Source organism: Giraffa tippelskirchi, chromosome 5 (assembly GCF_054371585.1).
Source record: "Giraffa tippelskirchi isolate mGirTip1 chromosome 5, T2T-mGirTip1v1.2.pri, whole genome shotgun sequence".
Lineage (NCBI taxonomy): Eukaryota > Metazoa > Chordata > Mammalia > Artiodactyla > Giraffidae > Giraffa > Giraffa tippelskirchi.
In genome coordinates, this window is record NC_137279.1 from 160151262 (window position 1) to 160171708 (window position 20447).

The window sequence follows — 20447 nt, forward strand, 5'->3', positions numbered from 1 at the left end:
AGATTAACTGCAAGGGGGAAAGAACAGTAGGAAAAGCAAACAAAGGAATAACTATAGAAAAAATAATAATAGGTTTAAAAAATTTTTAAAAAGGAGAGAGAGGAAAAAGGAAAACTCCACAGAACTGCAAAAGCCCAATGTAGAGGCAGAGGTGTATAAAACAATTAAAAAAAAAATGTTACTGAGAAAAAAATATAGTTCAAAAGCTTAATTAGATTTCATAATGCCATAAATCGACAACTACAACAGAGCAGGGGAAAAAAAGGAAAAAAAAAAAAAGAAAAACATCCAAAAGAATCTACAGAACAAGTTAAAACATAAGAATAATAAATGTTTTTCTTGAGTCACTGCTGTCAGAGTCCTTTCCCTTGCTGGGAGTCACAGTCCACCTCACCTCCCTAGGATGCCCTGCAGTACTGTGCTGATCTCTGGACCTGCTGTGGGGGCAGCTCAGATTCTAATCTGGTCCTACTCCTGTGTGTTCTTACCTCCAGTATCCACAGCTATCAGAACTAGTGCGTTTTCTTTTGTGGGAGCTCTCAATGATCTTTTATATATCCCATAGACACAGAGTTTGGCTAGTTGATTGCGTGGATTTAATCTGCAGCTTGTACAGCTGGTGGGAAGGTTTTGGGTCTTCTTCTTTAGCCACACTGCACCTGGGTCTCAATTGTGGTTTTATTTCCACCTCTACGTGTGGGTTGTCCAATGGGGTTTGCTCCTAAGGCTGCCCTGGAGGGCTTGTGTTTGCCCCTGTGAGGGCCAGGTGTGGAGGTGGTGCAGTTTCTTGGGTTGCAGGGGTTCTGGCAGCACCAGATACTCAGGGGAGTCCTAGGGCAGCAGGAAATATAGTGCTCTAGAAGGGTATGGCAACCAGTATTTGTCAATATGCTCCAGTATTCTTGCCTGGAGAACCCCCCCTCCCTGACAGAGAAGCCTGGCAGGCCACAGTCTACAGGGTTGCAAAGAGTCAAACACTACCGAAGCGACCCTGCATGCATAGATGCAAGACTTTTTTAGCCTGTGGCTCTTCTGCCCCAGTGAGAGTTGAGCGTGAAGGTGGCACAGCTGCTTGGCTTGCAGGGACCCTGGTGACACCAAGTGTACAGGGACACGGACTGTCTTGCTGCAAGAGTTCTGGCTCTATCAGAGACTTTTTTCAAGCCTCTTGTAGCTGGTGATCAGAAGGCCGCTTTGGCCAGTCTCTCTCCATAGCTCCGCCCATTCAGGCACTTAGAAGGCTCCCTTGCCTGGGGTCCTTCTCTGTTGTTCAGAAAGTCAGGCACATAGAGGGGTCCCCCTGGCTGGGATTCTACTCTGTAGATTGGCGCTTCAGGCACTTAAAGGGGCACCCTACGTGGGGTCCTACTCTGTAGTTCAGTGCATCAGGCAGGCGTTTGATGGGCCAGCCTCTCTATTGTTCAGCTGCTGATGCTGGCATGTGGGGAGAGGGAGGCTATGGTGATGGCGCCACCCCTACGCATGACTCAGCAGTATCGCCTTGCTTCCATGGCTGCCAGGCTTTCCTCCACAGGCATTTCCCACCACAAGCTCCTCCTTTACATCCCCTCGATCCGTCTCTCCGCTGTCAACAGCAGCCCTGGCCTGGGATTGCTCCACAATCCCTAAACTCCAGCTCCCAGCCATTGCACCTTCCAGGGGACCTGTGTTCCTGTCTGGGGTATGTATGGCTGCAGCAAGAACTGTCTAATTTTCATTCCATTTAGGCTGCCACAGATCAGCTGTTTCACTCTCAGCCTTAAATGTTTCTCCTCTGACTCAGATAATTGCCCCGATATGGGGCTCAGACCCCTGCTTCAGTTCCCCCACCAGCCGAGGCAGGTCTAGTCCTACTAACACTCCCATTTTCCCCCCTAGTTCCTTCATCCTAGCAAGTTTTGCATGGTTCTATATATTCTTTTCCACTGGTCAGGTACTCCTGTCCACTCTCAGCTGGTGTTATGCATGTACTTCTGTGTCTGAAGGTGTATTCCTGATGTATCCGTAGAGAGAGATGTACTCCACGTCCACCTACTCCTCCACCATCTTGTTTTCCTAAAACAGTTTTGACTACTTATTGTGTTTAACATATATGTAGAATTAAGGTTTATAATAATGGTAACACAAAATAGTGCGCCATCATGGTTTACTCATGTTATTTACTATCTCTGAAACTTGATTTAAAAAATGCTAGTGTCATGGGGGTTTTATGAAGGTTATGTGTGACAAATGTGTATGAAAGAGCTTAGCAAAGCACTTCACACATAACTGGGACTCAATATGTGTAAGATCATTCATTAGACTATAGATCTAGTTTTACCAGTTGTTAGATGATTTTTACAAGTAATTTCATTTTTAAACAAGTGAATGTTTAGTGTATATTAGTTGTACACTGGATATTTTATTAAATGTTTCATTGTTCACAAACACTCTGTTAAGTAAACAATATTATCATAAAAAACAAGCAAAAAAGAGGAAAATAAAAGCAAATTGAATTTAAGGCAGGAAGTAGATGCCCCCCTCCCAGGGTAAAATTGAGATTCATCCCCTGTGTACTGATACCCCAAGACTAGAATAGCAGGACAAGAGATAGAGAAGGAGGAGTCTTGCTGGTGGCTCAGACAGTAACGAATCTCTACAATGCAGGAGACCCAGGTTTGATCCCTGGGTTGGGAAGATCCTCTGGAGAAGGGAATGGCAATCCACTCCAATATTCTTGCTTGGAAAATTCCATGGACAGAGGAACCTGATGGGTTATAGTCCATGGACTCTCAAAGAGTCGGACATGACTGAGCAACTAACACATACAGACAGAGAAGGTAGGGCTCTGCCCAGATAGAATATAAGAGACCACATAGTTCTCATTCTCTAGGTCAGCGACCTCCTTGACAACATGCAGAAAGATTACTTGGAGGTCAAAGGGGAGTGATGTCAACTGATGCTCATTACCTATAGGCCCCTCCGGTGGAATCCATCTTGGCTAAGTGTTGGATGTACACACATGGGAGGATTCTGAGATATACCAAATATGGTCTCTGAACCAGCAAATCAAATGACTGGCTAAAGGAAACCCAGAAGAAATGCCCCATGTAAGTAATAAACTGCCATGATGGTGGGACTCAGTGACTCTCTCTCTGAGTCCACCTGTCTTTCTATACACATGTATTGCACTTTTTTCCTCCTAAGAAATACTTGTTCACTACTTTCCATCTTTATGAGAATTCTTTTTCTGAAAAGCTGAAGGGCCAGGGCCTTGTCACTGGCCACTTGTCTAGTGGCTAGGATTTGATGCTATCACTATTGCTACCTTACCTCAGTCTCTGGCCAGGAATTGAAGTCCTGCTTCAAGTCACTGCAGGCCAAGGCCACCCAAGATCAAGTTCAAGTGCTCTAAATTTCTTAAATTGCCTAAGTTGTGAAAGTACTAATTTATAAAATAATTTTAACTGAGGAGATATGTTGTGATCTGTAAAATAACTATAAAGAAAAAAATTTTAAATGCATGCTTAACACACTAATAGAAGGAAAATTATATAATAAAAGGATACATCATAAATCCTAAGAAGACAGTATAAAGAAAAAAAAGACAAAAAACACAAAGGATAAAGAGAAAACAAATTAGAGGAGAGTAGATTTTAATCCAACTATATCAGTAAGCCCATTATCACATTAAATGTAATCAAAATAAATACTCCAATAAAAAGTGAAAATATATCAAGCCGGGTATTCAACTATAGGCTATTTATAAAAGATGCATCTTAAATATAAAAGTTTGGAAAATCTTGAGTAAAAAGTATGGAAGACAATGTACCAAGTAAATATTTATCATAAGAATGCTAGTATAGCTGTACATATCAGGCAAAGTGGGTTGCCAGATAACAAGTATTGATAAACAGTTTTGTTTTTTTTTATTGTAACTATGCGGCCATGAAATTAAAAGATGCTTGCTCCTTGGAAGAAAAGCTGTGACAAACCTAGACAGCATATTAAAAAGCAAAGACATCACTTTGCTGACAAAGGTCCGTCTAGTCAAAGCTATGGTTTTTGTTTTTCTAGTAGTCATGTAAGGATGTGAGAGTTGGACCATAAAGAAAGCTGAGTAACGAAGAACTGATGTTTCTGAACTGTGGTATTGGAGAAGAATCTTGAGAGTCCCTTGGACTGCAAGGAGATCAAACCAGTCTATCCTAAAGGAAATCAGTCCTGAATAGTCATTGGAATGACTGATGCTGAAGCTGAAACTCCAATACCTTGGCCACCTGATGGGAAGAACTGATTCACTGGAAAAGAGCCTGATGGTGGGAAATATAGAAGGCAGGAGGAGTAGGGGATGACAGAGGATGAGATGATTGGATGGCATCACCAGCTTGATGGACATGAGTTTGAGCAAGCTCTGGGAGTTGGCAATGGACAGGGAAACCTGGTGTACTGCAGTCCATGGGGTCACAAAGAATTGGACATGACTGAGCCACTGAACTGAACTGATGCTAAAAATATTGTAATACATCAATAGTGTATTGGTGGGTAAAATCACCAATAAGATATCACAGTTCTAAATTTGTATACATCTAATAACATAACTTCAAAAACATGCAACAGAAACTAACAGAAATAAAAGGAAAAATCACCAATAAGATATCACAGTTCTAAATTTGTATACATCTAATAACATAACTTCAAAAACATGCAACAGAAACTAACAGAAATAAAAGGAGAAACAGTCTGATCCATAATTACGTTATGGATAACGTACGAGTCCATGCTCATACTGCTCATCATATGACAGATGAACAAATCAAGAGACATGTTGTTGAAGCAAAGAATAGCAACTTTATTCAGAAAGAAGTGAATCAAGATGGTCTACTGGTGTCTCAAAGAACCATCTTGCCTGGTTTGGATGCTAGCTTTTGGTCTTTTTTTAAACAAAAAGGAGAGGTGAGGAGGTAAAGTAGTAAAAAGACAATAAGATTTTGCAAGTATTTTCTCCTTCTGGCCAGACTCCAGCGAGAATGTGTTAATTTTTCCTGTCCTGCAGCCATTCACAAGTGGGTCTGGTCAGGATGTTTCCTGTGAGTTAATGAAAGGTATTTTAGCTTATCAGGGTTCCCATGGATAGGCCATTATGTATAGTTTAAGCTATAGGCAACATTACTTTAGTGATTAACTTGTAGCAAAAGCAGTAGATTACAAAGGTTAAAGTACAAGAAACAGATGAAATATGGAGTCAGATTTGTTCTTCCCATTACAAATACAGTGGGATAATTTTAAATAAACACTTCTTGTAAATAGAAAGCTCCCCTCGTAGCTCATTCAGTAAAGAATGTGCCTGCAATGCAGGAGAACCAGGTTCAACCCCTCGGTTGAAAAGATCCCCTGGGGAAGGGCATGGCAACCAACTCCAGTATTCTTGCCTGGAGAATCCCATGAACAGATGAGCCTGGCAGACCACAGTCCATGGGGTTGCAAGAGTCAGACACGACTGAGTGACTAAACCACCACCACCATAAATAATAGAAGAAGCAAATAAAAATCAGCAGGTATATATGATAAATAAACAATACAGTAATGAATATTACCTAAATGACTTGTACAATACATTGAGTGGAGTCCATGCCTTCAGCAAGAAACATTCCCAGTGATAGCAGCCCAGACGCCCTTCACAGTTGATCAGCCAGTGTTGACAAAAGAAGTTTACTTGGTAGTTGTATGTTGTCTCCCTTGTGGAAGGCTGGTAGTAACACTGCTATATCTGTGTTCTGTGAGGAATGATGAAACACATTCCTTTAAGCCTTTGTGGCAGTTTGGAGATGAATACAAACAATCTCTGTGAGATCACATAATGGTAACAAGTAATAGAAAATATTTTTAATGCTAAGTTTCATGTTTCAGTTGAAACAACAGTGTTAACTAAAGGGTGTATGTACTAATGGATAACCCTATATGCGAGACAGAATAAGAGTCACAGATGCATAGAACAATTTTATGGACTCTGAGGGAGAAGGTGAGGGTGGGGCGTTCTGGGAGAATAGCATTGAAACATGTATATTATCATATGTGAAACAGAACACCATTCCTTGTTCGATGCATGAGACAAGGGCTCAGGGCCGGGGCAATGGGATGACCCAGAGGGATGGGTTGGGGAGGGAGGTGGGTGGGGGGTCCAGGAAGGGGAACACATGTAAACCCATGGCTGATTCATGTCAATGTATGGCAAAAACTATTACAATATTGTAAAGTAATTAGCCCCCAACTAAAATAAATAAATTTATAAAAAAAAAAAAAATAAAGGGTGTATGATGCCAAGAGCATGGACTTGGTGGCCAGACACACTCAGTTCAAGTTCCAAAACTACCACAGCCCTACTGGAATATCAAATCAACTATTTAACCTTGCTGAGACTTTGTTTCTTCTATAGAGACAATGATCGCTATAATGATTACCTGTAGATGGACAGGCTGATCAGAAAAGGCGGTGCTCTAGAATGTGCTAGACCAGCCTAATAAAGATACTTGGTGAGAGCAAAGACAAACATGGTGCCTTTGCAGATTTTAAAGATCCAATGTCCTGAAATCAGCAATCTGATAGTTTCAGTCAGTGCATTGTAGATGTGGCAAAAATAGAAAACTTGATTATATTTGTATAGTTACTGTCAACTAAAAAATGAGGCACCAGGTGAGAGGTGCGAGTTCACTATTATTGAGGCCAGATGAAGACGGCAGCCTGGGAGGCGGCATCTTAGCTCCAAGAAACTGTTCAAAAGTGGTAGCAGGGGAAGGTCAATATATATGATTTTGGCGAAAGAGAAGTTCAATGCAATCAAGCGCTTATTTTACAAAAGGTTTTCTGCTGTCTTGAGTTGATGTCACCATGAAGGGATTTGGTGCTTTCCTAGATATGAAGAGTTGCAAGGACTGGGATCAGGAAATCAGTTTCTGAAAGTATCTAACTATCTAAAGACCTGTTCCATCAGTTTCCCTGGAGCACAGAGTGCCTGGCTCTCTACCCTGAACTCCCTTCAGGGCGTGTGAAAGGTCAACAGCTGCAGTAGCATGGGGTTCAGTCTTTGTAGAGGCAGAGGACAAATGCCTTGGGCAAGCACCAGTTTGTAGTGAAGGACTGGGAAGCCTGGCATGCTGCAGTCCTTGAGGTCACAAAGAGTCAGACATGACTTAGCAACTGAACAGCAACAACAATTGTAGTTGACATTACTTAAAATTTTCTACAACATGACAAGAAATGAAGAGAAAAATTCTGGACCAGATTCTAAAATCCTTATCAAAGATGAGTTCTCTGTAAGTCAGCAGATGATGATAAGGTGAGGTCTGAATATTATGAAAGTGTTAATCACTTAGCTGTGTCCAACTCTTTGTGACCCTATAGACTGAAGCCTGCCCGGCTCCTCTGTCCATAGGATTCTCCAGACAAAAATAGTGGAATAAGTTGCTATGCTCTTCTCAGGGATCTTCCAACCCAGGGATCGAACCTGGGTCTCCTGAATTGCAGGCAAATTCTTTACCATCTGAGCCACAGGATTAATATGGATGTTGAAATTTAAAAAGTGTACAACGTGAAAGTTGCAAGTTAAATTTTATCTGGGGCAAAATGAGAACTGCAGCCCAGGAGACAGCATTTCAGATAGTTCTGAGAAACTGCTCTGAGGATTTGAGGGGTGATCTATGATATATAGGAGTTTTGCAACAAAGGGCAGGTAGTCAGAATATCAGGTTAAGTCTCTGCCTTGCAATGCAGGGGATGCAGTTTCAATCCCTGGTAGGGGAGCTAAATCCCACATACTGGGCAGCTAAAAAAAAAAATTACTATTAATTAAAGAAAACCAGATGTCCCTATTAAGGAATTTAGTACTTTTCTCTGTATGGCATGACAGTTGTCAGGGCTCACTGAAATCATTCCTTTGATATGCATCTCACCTATCTGGAGCCAGTATTCTGTGTTTCCTCAGGGCTTACCACAGGGAGTGGCCCCAGGAAGTGGCTGCAGTCTGATGGGACTTGATGACAGGTATTCTTTTCCTTCCTGAGTTATCTCAGGGCTCATGTTGGAAAGCTGAAATTGCTGTTGACTATGACATCCTTGTTTACTGGTATGTCAGGAAATATTCCATTTCTCATGGACATTAAGTTTTCTTCATAGGCAAAGATCTCTCATAGCTCTCTGCATTTACACATACTAGTCACTCTGTTGAGAATTCTTTGTCCTTCTCTAGTTGATTAACTCCTACTGTTCTTCAAACATATCTAGACCCATAGCTACCAGGAGAGTAGTGGTGCTGTTGCTGGGAAAAGCAAATTCTGATTCCACTTTGGAACTGTTTCTTTGACTTGATTTTGCTGCTTTTGTTGTTATAATCATACATAATGTCCTGCCTCAGAGAATCCTGCCCCTCTGCTTGACTGTTAAACTAAAATGCCTTTGTTCAGAACCCTGTCCACCTACAGATGACAGGAAGGAAGAAATTAACACATCCCTTATCTGAAGTTTGCCATTCTAGGAGATATTTGCAAGATTAATGGCCTTTTTATTTTGTTTCCTCACTTTCCCCCATCTCTGATCTATAAAAGAAGCTGGCATCAGGACCCCAGTAAGATGGTTATTTTGAGACTTCAATCTGCCATCTCCTAGGTCAGCTGACTCTCCAAAGAAAATCATATTCTTTGATCTGGGCAAGGCAGCACTGAGCGGTGGTGTGAAGTGAAATCTTAATTCCCTTCTCAGGAATTGAACCTGGATAACCTGGATGAGAACCAGGAATCCTAGCCACCAGACTAGCAAGGCCTAGAGGCTAGAAACTATTTTTCCCTGGGATATTTGCCCCTAGTGAAAAATGTGTTTATCATGGGGGAAGAAACTGTAAATGTAGGTACAAAGTTAATTATTAGAGATGTATCACAACAAGTGGGAGAGTATACAGAGAAATGGTTTGCTTAGTTAAGATGGAAGCAAGGCAGAGAAGCACACCCAGAGAGAAAGGGTGTGGGCATCCCGCTAGTGAGGAGGAGGAGCTCAGTAAAGAGACAGTTATATTATTTATATAGGTCAGTTCTTCTGGGTCTTTGTCTTCCTTCAGGTCAATTATCTGGTTCCTTTTTCCACACCTGATCTACCCTGGGACCCCTGGGTGTGCATGCACCCCTCAACCAAGATGGACCTTCAACTGAAGGCTTCTGGGAGGAGCAAGACTCATTATGGCCTGGCATTATCCCCTGACTTTTGACCCACAAGGAGCCTTTTTGCACATCTGTAGTGTCTTCCTTGTCCCCAAAAGGAGGGAGCAGAGATCCCCAAAATACTCCAAAAGGATTTTACCCCTCTTTGTGCTTGCTATGATTATTACTTGACTATGGTGGCACTAGTGGTAAAGAATCTGCCGGCCAGTGCAGGAGATGTAAGAGACATGGGTTCAATCCCTGGGTCAGGAAGATACCCTGGAGGAGGAAATGGCAACCCACTCCAGTATTCTTGCCTGGAAAATCCCATGGCCAGAGAAGCCTAGTGGTCTACAGTCCATGGGGTTACAGTCAGACACGACTGAAGCGACTTAGCAGCATACATGCACATTGCTATAACTATTACCTTGTGTTTACAAGAAACATAGACTGGTAATTTACCCTGTTTCTGTTACTTCCATTCTGGAGGGCAGACAGGAGGCTGATTATAAATTCTTCCACTGAAGCCCACCTATCTCTTGTCTCAGGAAATGCTAACAGCTTTAAGTATCCAACCTGAAACCCACTTCTTCATGTCCCATGAAATGAAAACAGGAGGTCAGTTGTAGATATCTGCCTGGAGCCCATCTGTCTTCTACATCAGCCTCAAAACCCTGTCTCTGTTTCATCGGCTTGTCCAGTAGCGTGAGCTTGAACTTGGTAGCTGTACTATATGTAGCACATTACATATAGTTTCCTGGGTGTGCTAGATAGGACTCTTGGTTACAAGTAATAGAAATCCAAGCCAAACTTTCTTAAACAAAACAGCTTCTAATGGCTTGTGATACAAGGATGTTTGTTGTCATAGACCTGACTCTCAGGGTCTCTGCCTTTAGTCTCATGCTAGCCCTGCCAAAAAGCTCCAGGTTGTAAAGCACTGCCACAACAACGACCCTGAAGAAAGGACTCTCCCTCTCACCCATTCCAGCAGAAGTTCTAGGGCCAGTGTGGGCCGTGTGTACATCACCCACTCAATCTTTATGGGATAGGGAAAGATAGATACTACTCTATGTGGGCAGAGCTGGGTCCTGGATGAGCCCTGGATACCAGAGGTAATGTTATACTTCATGGTTATCTCTTGGACATGTTTCCCCACTGTACTGACAGCTTCAAAAGGGTTCACTGCATCTAGAGAGCTCACAGGACTGTGCAGAGGCAGCAGAAAGCCTTAGATTGGAGTTAGACTGCCTTCCTTAGTCAGGATTCAGGATCTGTCAGTTACCAGCTCTGTCAGCCTCAGCTAATCACTTATTCTGAGCCTGTTTCGTCATCTCTAAAAGAAGGATAATTATAGATAGTAATAGTGCCTACCTCATAGGTGGTTCAGTTCAGTTCAGTTCAGTCGCTCAGTCGTGTCCGACTCTTTGCGACCCCATGAATTGCAGCACGCCAGGCCTCTCTGTCCATCACCAACTGGTAGTGAGTACTAAATGAAATAATATATGCATAGTGCTTGGGATAGTGCCTGGGACTTTTTTATTTCAAATATAGTCCACCAGGCTCCTTTGTCCCTGTCCATGGAATTCTCCAGGCAAGAATACTGGAGTGGGTAGCCATTCCCTTCTCCAGGGATCTTCTTGACCCAGGGATTGAATCCACAGCTCCTACATCTCCTGCACTGGCAGGCAGGTTCTTTACCACTAGTGCCACCAGGGAAGCATTATATATATGATTGGCCAAAAAGTTCATTTGGATCCTATGGACAACCCTGAATGAACTTTTTGGCCAACCCTATGTATATATACATATATATATTTATATACACACACACATATATATATACATATATATATGTATATGTATGTATGTATACATTTAATATTGTTAACACACTATTCTTGGAATTTAGCTTAATTCCTGGCACATGGTACATGCTTGCATGCATGTGTGCTAAGTTGCTTCAGTCATGTCCGATTCTTCGTGATCCTGTGGACCATAGCCTGTCGGGCTCCTCTGTCCGTGAGATTTTCCAGGCAAGAATGCTAGAATGGGTTCCCATGTACTCCTCCAAGGGATCTTCCCAACCTGGGGACTGACCCATGTCTCTTATGTTTCCTGTAGTGGCAGGCAGGTTCTTTACCACTAGGGCCACCTAGGAAGCCCAGTTCATGTTTATATCCTTTTAATAAATATATACCATTTGCTCTTCCTAACACTCCTATGAATTTAATAGTGATCCCCATTTTATAGATGAATAGAAGAGAGGCATAAAGAAGTTAAGCAACTTGTTCAAGATTATATGGCTACTCATTTAAACCAGGATTGATCATAGGTCTGTCAGACTATAGAATCTGGGCTCATAAACACCTTTAAGGAGTGAGCTTCACTGATCTCTTCTGGAAGAATTTCCTTAATGTTGGCATCTGCCATGGAGAGAGAGATTCCCTCCTCTGAGTTTCCTCTCTTTGCCTGTCTGTGTACCTAAGGGTAGGGTCTGTGTCTTGTTCATCTGAATCTCTAGTTTCTACCACATTGTTAATTAATTAAGTTAATTGTTACTTAAATTAATGTTAAACACTGATATGGTAGAATTCTAGGAGTTTGAAAAAGTATCTAAACTGTACTCTTTTCTAAGGAAGAGAGCATGTGGGAGATGTTTACTTTTGGGAGGAGAACAATGAAGGAGGTAGCATCTCACACACATTTGCTCACAGCAGAGGTGGTGCATGCAGTGCAATTGGCAAAGGGATCAGTTGATCTTAGACCTTAGAGATTTCAATACCACATTCTTCACTTTATAAAAAAGGGATGCTGAAGCTCAGAAGATGGAAAGGACTTGGCTCCAGTCACACAGGTCTGGGGAAAGCCAAAGAGAGAACCCAATCTTCCGAGCCCCCATTACAGATTCTTTCTATTATCTCATATGATAAAAAATTTGGGGAACTAGAACAGCCCAGGGGAAATAAGAAAAGAACCACTAGCCATATGGAAAGGGTTCGAAAATGAAAATACACTAAACGTTTAGCAAATGAAGGAAAATGCACTAACAACTACAGTAGGAAAAGCGACAGGGAAAAATTTGTTAATATATTATGAGGCTGAGGCCAACCTGGTGTTGGGTCTGGCTTTGGAGCAGGAAAGAAATTCTCAGTTGCTTTTCAGTAGAATAGATTACTTTGCTATTCTGAAATGAGTACAGACAGATAACAAATTATTGTGAATTGCCCCCAAATACTACACATCCCAAGGCTCCCTTTACATGTTCCCTTGGAGAAAAGGCTAGATGCTCGCTAAGTGCAGACCCACACTGGCCCTGCCTGATGCCATGAAAAGAACACAGGTGCTGGGTCTCGCTTGACTTTCCCATTCTTTAGGCCCATGGCCCTGGGCAACCTATTTATTTATTCTCTTTAAGCCTGAGTTTCCTCACTTATAAATAGCGGCTGTTAATTTTTAAGTAAGAGACTGGTAAGGCTTAAAAGAAATAGACTATGTTAAATTCCTGGGACAGAGGAGTCATTCAGTAAATGGCAATTATGGTTATTACTTCAAAGACGATGGTGCCCATACACAGATGGGGAACCCATGTAGCATAGAAGCAAACCAGCAAATGAGACAAAGGAAAATTGGCGTCATTCAACATTTTCTATAATTCCTTTTCTTTTTCTACTGTAGGTTCTATTTTGTAGGAGGAGGAGGAAGCAGAATCGTGTTATAGTGATCCTATTTAGGAAAATTATTTTCTGTGTCTGATACATGGAGAGGTCTCTGGAGGTCAGAGTGAGATTAAGAGTTTGCAGAGGAAATTGATATCTTTTTTGATAAGCTAAAAAATGAAGTGTTAATTAGTCTATGCTAATTTATTTCCCATTTGATTTTCTAAAAAGATGAATGTGGCATGTTAGAAGCAGTGAGTACATTTAGAGTTAAAAATGAGGAGTAAAGAGAGACCATGAATAGCAGAAGCAGAATAATAAAAGTACAGTGTTCCGGGCCACTTTGTCTGTGGCGAAATAACCAAATATATTTCATTAGCCTCTGAAGGCATACTATAATAGTTGATATTCATACAGATTTTCTTAAATCATCAGTGAAAGCATCTACCTGTCTGTATACTGAAAGGACAAGAGATATATATTTCATGAAAAAGTGATGCAAGAGAGAACAAGTTCCACATCTGTGAGAGGTAACCAGGTCCACCCCTAGGTGTTGGGACATGCAGACTTGAGCTTCCACTTTCATAGGTGCTATAACTTCTCAGAAATCACAATCCTCTCCTATTACTCACTGAATTTTGTTACTCCCAAATTCGTGTGTTGAAGCCCTAACCCCTAAATGTGACTGCATTTGGAGACAGGCCTTTAAGGAGGTGATAAAGATTAATGAGATTATAAGTGTGGACCCCTAATTGGATGAGATTGGTGTCTAGAAAAACAGAAGAGATTCCAGAGACCCCTCTCTCTGTCTATAATGCACAGAGGAAAGGCCACTGCAGGACATAGCAAGAGGCAGTCTGTAATCCAGGAAGAGTTCTCCCCAGAAACCAACAAGGTGCTGGCACCTTGATCTTGGACTTCCAGTATCTAGATCTGTGGGAAATGCATTTCTGTTGTCTACACCACCCAGTCTGTGGTATTTTGTTATGGCAGACCAAGCAGATTAATACAAGTCCATTATATTAGTGAATATTAGCAAGCAATACACATAATAAGTATTGTGTTTTATAACTATTAATACTAGCAGCCAATTCTTCCCACCAGTGTTCTGTCTGTGGATTGAAAAAGAATGCCTCTAAGGTACAAAACTTTCTTTGCTTTACATTCTGACTCAAGAGGAAGTTTGTGCAAACACACAGTGGAATTCAGAAAATTCACCAGCTCTAAATGAAGTGCTCCCTTGAGGGATGGAAGCAGCAAAGACATTAGAATAAAACAAAATGCTTTCCACCCAGGGAGGGTTTTTTGCCTTTGTAAAATGTGTTTACTTCAGCTACCCTCTTCTGTATATATTTACCTTCATTTTGGCAGTCTTTTAAAATGAAAAACAATTTTCCTCCAACATGGATAAAAATGAGTCTAAAGTAGAATATTATTCCCTTACTGGAAGAGTAAATTATTTTTCCTTCCACATATTATTAGATTAAGTCTAGTATGTCCCTGCCAGTAAGATGTCCCTTTTGGGTGCACTTAAATGTCACCTCTTCCATGAAGTCTCCTCTGACCCCATTTCTCTCAAGTTAGAATTAACGACCCCTCCTTCCTCTATGTCTGCCACATGTCACAGTATGACCTGGGACAGCCACTTCTTGCTAGATTATATGATCTTCAAAGTCAAGGGCAGATCTTCAAAGTCAAGGGCAGATCTTCAAAGTCAAGGGCAGTTATCTTTAGTTCTGAAGTCATCCCTCCTCCCATAGCAAATGGAGAGGGGCTGTGGTCCATACTTAGATGAACTTCAATATTTAAGTTTAAAGAAGTCACACCTAATCCTATTAAAATACACACAAACTCACAAAGAGACTGAATATTTCCGTTTGGAATTCTTATCTTTGGACCTAATCAGAGTTTACCAAATGACTAAGGGACAGTAAGGGGCTTCCCTGGTGGCTCAGTCATAAGGAATCCACCTGCCAATGCAGGAGACGCATGTTTGATCCCTTAATTGGGAAGATCCCCTGGAGAAAGAAATCCCATGGACAGAGGAGCCTGGCAGGTTGCAGTCCATGGGATCACAAAAGATTTGGACATGACTGAGTGACTAAACAACAAGGAACATTAAGAATGAAGCATTTAAAAATCAGAAGCTGGCACCTTATTCTGGTAACTCTCATCATGAACATTTAAACCCTGATGGATGACCCCCACCCAAATCCCATCTCTGGCAGCCATTTAAACCAGGTGATGGGGAGTCTGGATGTGCCCATGACAATCACTTCCAGTCCTTTGACTTGGCCCCTCCCTCCTAGCACCATGCAGATTACACTGGCATAGGATCCAACTTTCCTCCCTATCTCTGCCTCTTGAGCACAATGACTGACTTGGCTTTCCTGGTTTTGATTAATAGCACTAATGTTTCCTGGGCTTCCCATGTAGCTCAGTAATTTATCTGCTTGCCGACACAGGAGACTGCATTCAATCCTTGGATTGGGAAGATCCCCTGGAGGAGGAAATGGCAACCTATTCTAGTACTCTTGCCTGGAAAATTCCATGGACAGAGGAGCCTGGTGGGCGAGCTTCTATCCATGGGGTTGCAAACAGTCAGGCAGGACTGAGCACGCACACACACTGATGTTTCCTACTTCAGCCTTTCAGGGTTTTAGACCTCAGCACTGTGCCTTGCATGCCAGAAAAGTGGTTTCAAAGTGTCATTCCTGGGCCAGCAGCAACAGCATCATCTGGTCATATGTTAGAAATACAAATTTTACAGCCGTACCCTGGAACTGCTGACTCAGAAACTCTGGGGATGGGGAGGTCATGTCCAGCAATCTGAGTTTCAACAACCTTCCAGGTAATTTTTACACTGCTGAAATTTGAACAGAACCACTAGAGAAAGTTCATCTAATTTCTTTGAGCCCTCATCTCTTAAATCTTTAGGTATGAATTTCATTCTGCAAGGTAATCTTTGTGACTTAATAAAGTCCACTAAGGGCACATGGAAGGTGCTAAATAAACAGTGGCATCTGAACCTAGTAGTCCTGTGTTAGGGCTATGGCTCCAAGTAACCACAGCTTTACTTCACAGGGCCTTCTATTCACGTGGGCTTTCCTGCACCTGTTTCATTAGACAGCGACACTCCTACCTACACTGTGGCAAACTCTCCATCACCTGGTGCATATGCTGTTCCAAGTCTCATCACACCTTCTTGAAGAAACACATGAGCCCATATGTCAGCCAAGGTGTTTATATTCTTATACACAGAGAGGGGAAATATGTTTCACAATGCATGTTTGCATACTTTGGAGCAGATTTTTTTAAGAAAGAAAGAAAGGAAGGGAGAGATAGAAACTTTGGCTGAAGCTAGTTGAAGATTTGTTCCTTCGTTTTTACCACCCAGCCTTGAAAAGTGTCTCCGTGCTTGCTGGGAAGAGTCTGTGCTGAGGTGTGGGACCCAACAAGGATGGAGTGTGCTGGTTGAGACACTCAGGGAAGAGTCAATGGGTTAGAGGTTAAGAACTCTCAGAATCCAGGCAGGGAAAGCAAAACTAAGAGATACAAAAGCCCACAAGGGCAGGAGCTGGGAGCTAGAAGGATATAGGAGATATGTCATCAATAATTTTGGAGTTTGCTGGAGCATGCTTTACTTGATTTTTATGTATATAATGGAGATGGATTGGTGTTAGGAACAATGAAGAAATGTTTGTTTAGCTAACTAATTGTGATGCAATAATGTAACCATAACAGTGATAGTAGTGATACTATGTGATATAATAAACTGATGTGATTTTTATTCCTTTTTTATTTTTAATTGGAGCGTAATTGCTTTACAATGTTGTGTTGGTTTCTGCTGTATAATAACTTGAATCGGCTGTAAATATACATATATCGCCTCCCTCTTGAGCCTCTCTCCTACCCCCCCTTCCTTTTCTTGTGTGCATGTATTTAATCTTGTGACATTTTCCTATCCATGCTCAGAAAATAAGAAGCAAATATTACTGCAAAGGTGGGCTGTCACTGGAGAAAATAATAATGATAATAATAAAATTATTATTTTTATGTTAAAAAAAACCAGCTTAGGTGTAACAGACATTTGGGAGAAGATGAGGCCAGGAAGAATTCACCCCAACCCTCCTACCATATCCTGTGCATCTTAAGTTGCTTCAGTCATATCTGATTCTTTGTGACTTCATGGACTGGAGCCCACCAGCCTCCTCTGTCTGTCCAGACTTCCTTGGTGGCTTAGATGGTAAAGAATCTGCCCGCAATGCGGGAAACCAAGGTTCGATACCTGTGTCAGGAAGAACCCGTGGAGTAGGGAATGGCAACCCACTCCAGTATTCTTGCCTGGGAAATTTCATGAACAGAGGAACCTGGTGGGCCACAGTCCATGGGGTCGCAAAGAGTCAGACACCACTGAGCAACTAACACTTACTTACTTACTTACTGCTCTGTCCAAGGGATTCTCCAGGCAAGGATACTGGAGTGGGTTGCCCTGTCTTCCTCCAAGGGATATTCTTGACCCAGGGATTCAACCAGAATCTCTTACATCTCCTGCATTGGCAGGCATGTTCTTTACCTTTAGTGCACCTGGGAAGCATCATATCCTAGACCCCAGGAAACAAATTCACTAGACACATACAATTCTCCAACTATGGAAGAGAAAGCAGTTGAAGGATGTAGAATACAAAAGTTAGTCACCATCGAAGGCCTATCTTGCTCCCTGCTCTCCTCAAGCTATGATTAGGAAGAGAAACCCTAGAACTCTCAGGCAAGCATAGACATCGAAAAGTAGAAGGTGCCCATGCTCACCTCCTGCCCATAATACTGAGAGGAGATTCACAAATGGCCCCCTCAGATCCAAATCATAGGAACTGTATGGTATAGAATTATGCCAAATTTGGTGCTAGATTATCTAAATATTTTCTAAAAACAATGTTGTATTAGAATTTATTAAAGAGAAAAAAATGACATTTAAATAATACCTTCAAGATGGAATAGCAAGTACTTGTGAGAGGTGGCAAACAAATTCAGCCAAGTAGCAGATAGAGAAGATGGTGTTTGGCAAATGCCAGAGTTCTGCCTCCATGATAGTTTATATAAATGTGGACAAAATATTCAATCTTTCTCCATCAAGAGAAGTATGGACATTTGCCTGTTTCATAGGGTCCTGGAGAGAATCAGCAAAATGGGGTATTTAGATTTCATATTGCATGGGGTGCTCTGAGATTCTTGGATCTGTGGTTCGATGTAATTTCTTTTCTGTGAAATTTTTGGCCTTTATTTTTTCAAATATTCTTTCTGCATCATTATCTCTTTCTTTTCATTCTGAGACTCCAATTACACGTATGCTGGACTGTTTGATATTGTCACAGATTTTGAATGCTCTGTTCTGTTTTTCTGCTTGTTTGTGTGCATTTTATTTGCTGGGTTTTCACTTTTTTTCTCTTTGTGTCTTAATTTGAGTAATTTCTAATTCAAATTCACGGATTCTTTCTTTGGCTGTGTCAAATTTGGTGATGAGTCTGACAAGAGAACTCTTCATCTCCAGTGCAATCCTTTTTATTTCTTCTATTGCCATTTGACTCAGGATTTCCATCTGTTTGCTGAAATTTCCTGCTAATGTTCATATTTTTCACTGAATTCTTTATGTATTAACCATAGTTAAAATCCAACACTTCAGTCCTTTCTGATTTTGATACTGTGAAATGTTTCTCTTTCTCTTGACAATGTGTTGTTTTCTCTGTGTGTTTATAATTTTTTATTGACTACCAGTCATCTCATGCAGAGTACGAGAAACTTGAGTAAATGTTTACTTACTCAAAAAAATGGGCACACATCTTGTCAGGACAATAACTTTGGGATTTGAAAAAATCTAGTTAGTAGTTAAGTGGGGCTTAGGTTTTGTTGTTGCTATCATTACCCTTAAGTTATCACAGCTTTCCTTTAAAAATGCCTCCTACTTAGGGTGGCAACTGTGGTGCTTGAGGGTTTTTCTCAATGTACATACTTTATCCTCATTGCTCATTTTCCTTGTGACACATGCTACATAGTGGGGATCTTTATCCCTTTCACCTTCCTCAGTGGTATACATTTGTTGCTTGCTATTTGGTGTGTGTAAAGATGATGGAGAAAAGGCAGAGGGGTTTCTGGTCTAGCCCATAGATGCTTTGTGCCTGGGCCTCCCTTTCCTTCCTGCATGTGCCAGGAAGAGACTGCTCCTCAGTCTGGGTAATAGCATAAACCACATAAAGTGGATCAGAGCCAGGGTTGACCCATGATGAAGAGGTAATGTGAGTGAGGAATACAGCTTTGTCATTGCAAGTCAATGCAATTACTTTAGGGCCATCTATTACTAAGTAATAATTTAGACAGAGGTGACTAATATAACTCCAGAACACTATATTTTTCTATTTAGATGATTATAAGTATTTGTAGCTAATCACAGACTTTAAAAAAATGTTTATTTATTTTTGGCTGTGCTGGGTCTTCATTGCTGTACTTGGGCTTTCTCTAGTTGTGGTGAGTAGGGTCTACTCTCTAGCTGTGGTGCACTTGCTTATCATTGTGGTGGCTTCTCTTGTTGCAGAGCACAGGCCCTAGGTGCTTGGGCTTCAGTAGTTTCAGCATATGGTCTCAGTAGTTGTGACTCATGGGCTTAGTTGCTTCTCGGTTCATGAAATCTTCCCAGAGCAGGGATCAAACCTGTGTCCCCTGCATTGGCAGACAGCGTCTCATCCATTGTACCACCAGGGAAGTCCCAATCAAAGACTTATAAAGTTCAGGGAGATAGTATATTTGGTTACCCAAGTATTCTGATTACTAGAAAAACTGATCTCTTCAGAGTCTCTGTTTAAATAGTATAGGCAGAAAGTAGAGTAGGAGTATTGCAGGTGGACTAAATTTTAAGTTAAAATATATGCTTGATTTTTTGACTTCATTTTCTCCATTTATAAAACAAGGGAGGTGGGCTAAAATCTGCTTCAAAGTTTTCAAACTTTGGACTTAATTTAGTAATTTCAACCTGTGGGACATGGAATACTGAGCGGATTTGTAAGGGTTTTTCATGTGCAAATAATCCTGGACTTTATTTGTAACATGATTAACATGTCTTTTCTATAATGTTGAGTTAAATTGCTTTCCTCCTCAAGAGGCATGTTGAAGTTCTAACCCCTAGTACCTCAGAATGCGGTCTTAGTTGGAAATAGGGCCTTTACAGAAAGAATCTAGTTAAAATGAGACTGGGCTCTAATCTACTATGACTGTTGTCCTTACGAAAAAGGAATATTTGGACACAGATACTGTCACAGAGGGAAGATGATGTAAAGACACACAGGGAGAAGAGAGACATGTGACTGGAGTGATGCATCTTCAAGCCAGGGAACTGCCAAGAATCCCAGATTCTGCTTGGTTTCTCCTTGCATTTATAGTAAAATGCAAGGGGAGAGAGAAAAACTGAAGAAGGAATTCTGTTTTAAGACTGCAGCATAGAAGTTCCGACAGAATTCCCAGCTGGTTGTTCCACCCTGTGGATTTCAAACTCGTGGCATCAACTCTTACCTGAATTCCCAGCCTGCTGATACACATAAGTATGTGACTCCTATCACTTCTCCGTCTTTTGGCTAAGATC

At 41.4% G+C, this 20447-nt stretch overlaps 1 protein-coding gene and 1 long non-coding RNA gene across 7 annotated transcripts in view; one reads left to right on the top strand and one right to left on the bottom strand.

The window, feature by feature from the left end:
• Window positions 1-1416: 1416 nt before the first annotated feature.
• LOC145505032 (uncharacterized) overlaps window positions 1417-20447 on the top strand; it is a 275419-nt gene continuing 256388 nt past the window's right edge. For 3 of the 6 annotated variants that reach the window (XR_014052720.1, XR_014052722.1, XM_081486710.1), the window contains exon 1: window positions 7196-7315. Coding sequence is in view for 1 of the 6 variants with exons in the window: in XM_081486709.1 (XP_081342835.1) it covers window positions 1440-1681 (242 nt within the window). In the remaining 5 variants the exon portion in view is untranslated. Of the gene's footprint in view, window positions 1682-7171; window positions 7316-20447 lie in introns of those variants that run through there. The other 3 variants (XR_014052718.1, XM_081486709.1, XR_014052721.1) reach the window with 2 other exon arrangements.
• Window positions 4811-7120, bottom strand: LOC145505035 (uncharacterized). Its single transcript, XR_014052727.1, has 3 exons — window positions 6441-7120; window positions 5577-5756; window positions 4811-5067 (listed from the first exon to the last, which is right to left on the bottom strand). It is a non-coding gene; the product is annotated as an uncharacterized LOC145505035 (long non-coding RNA).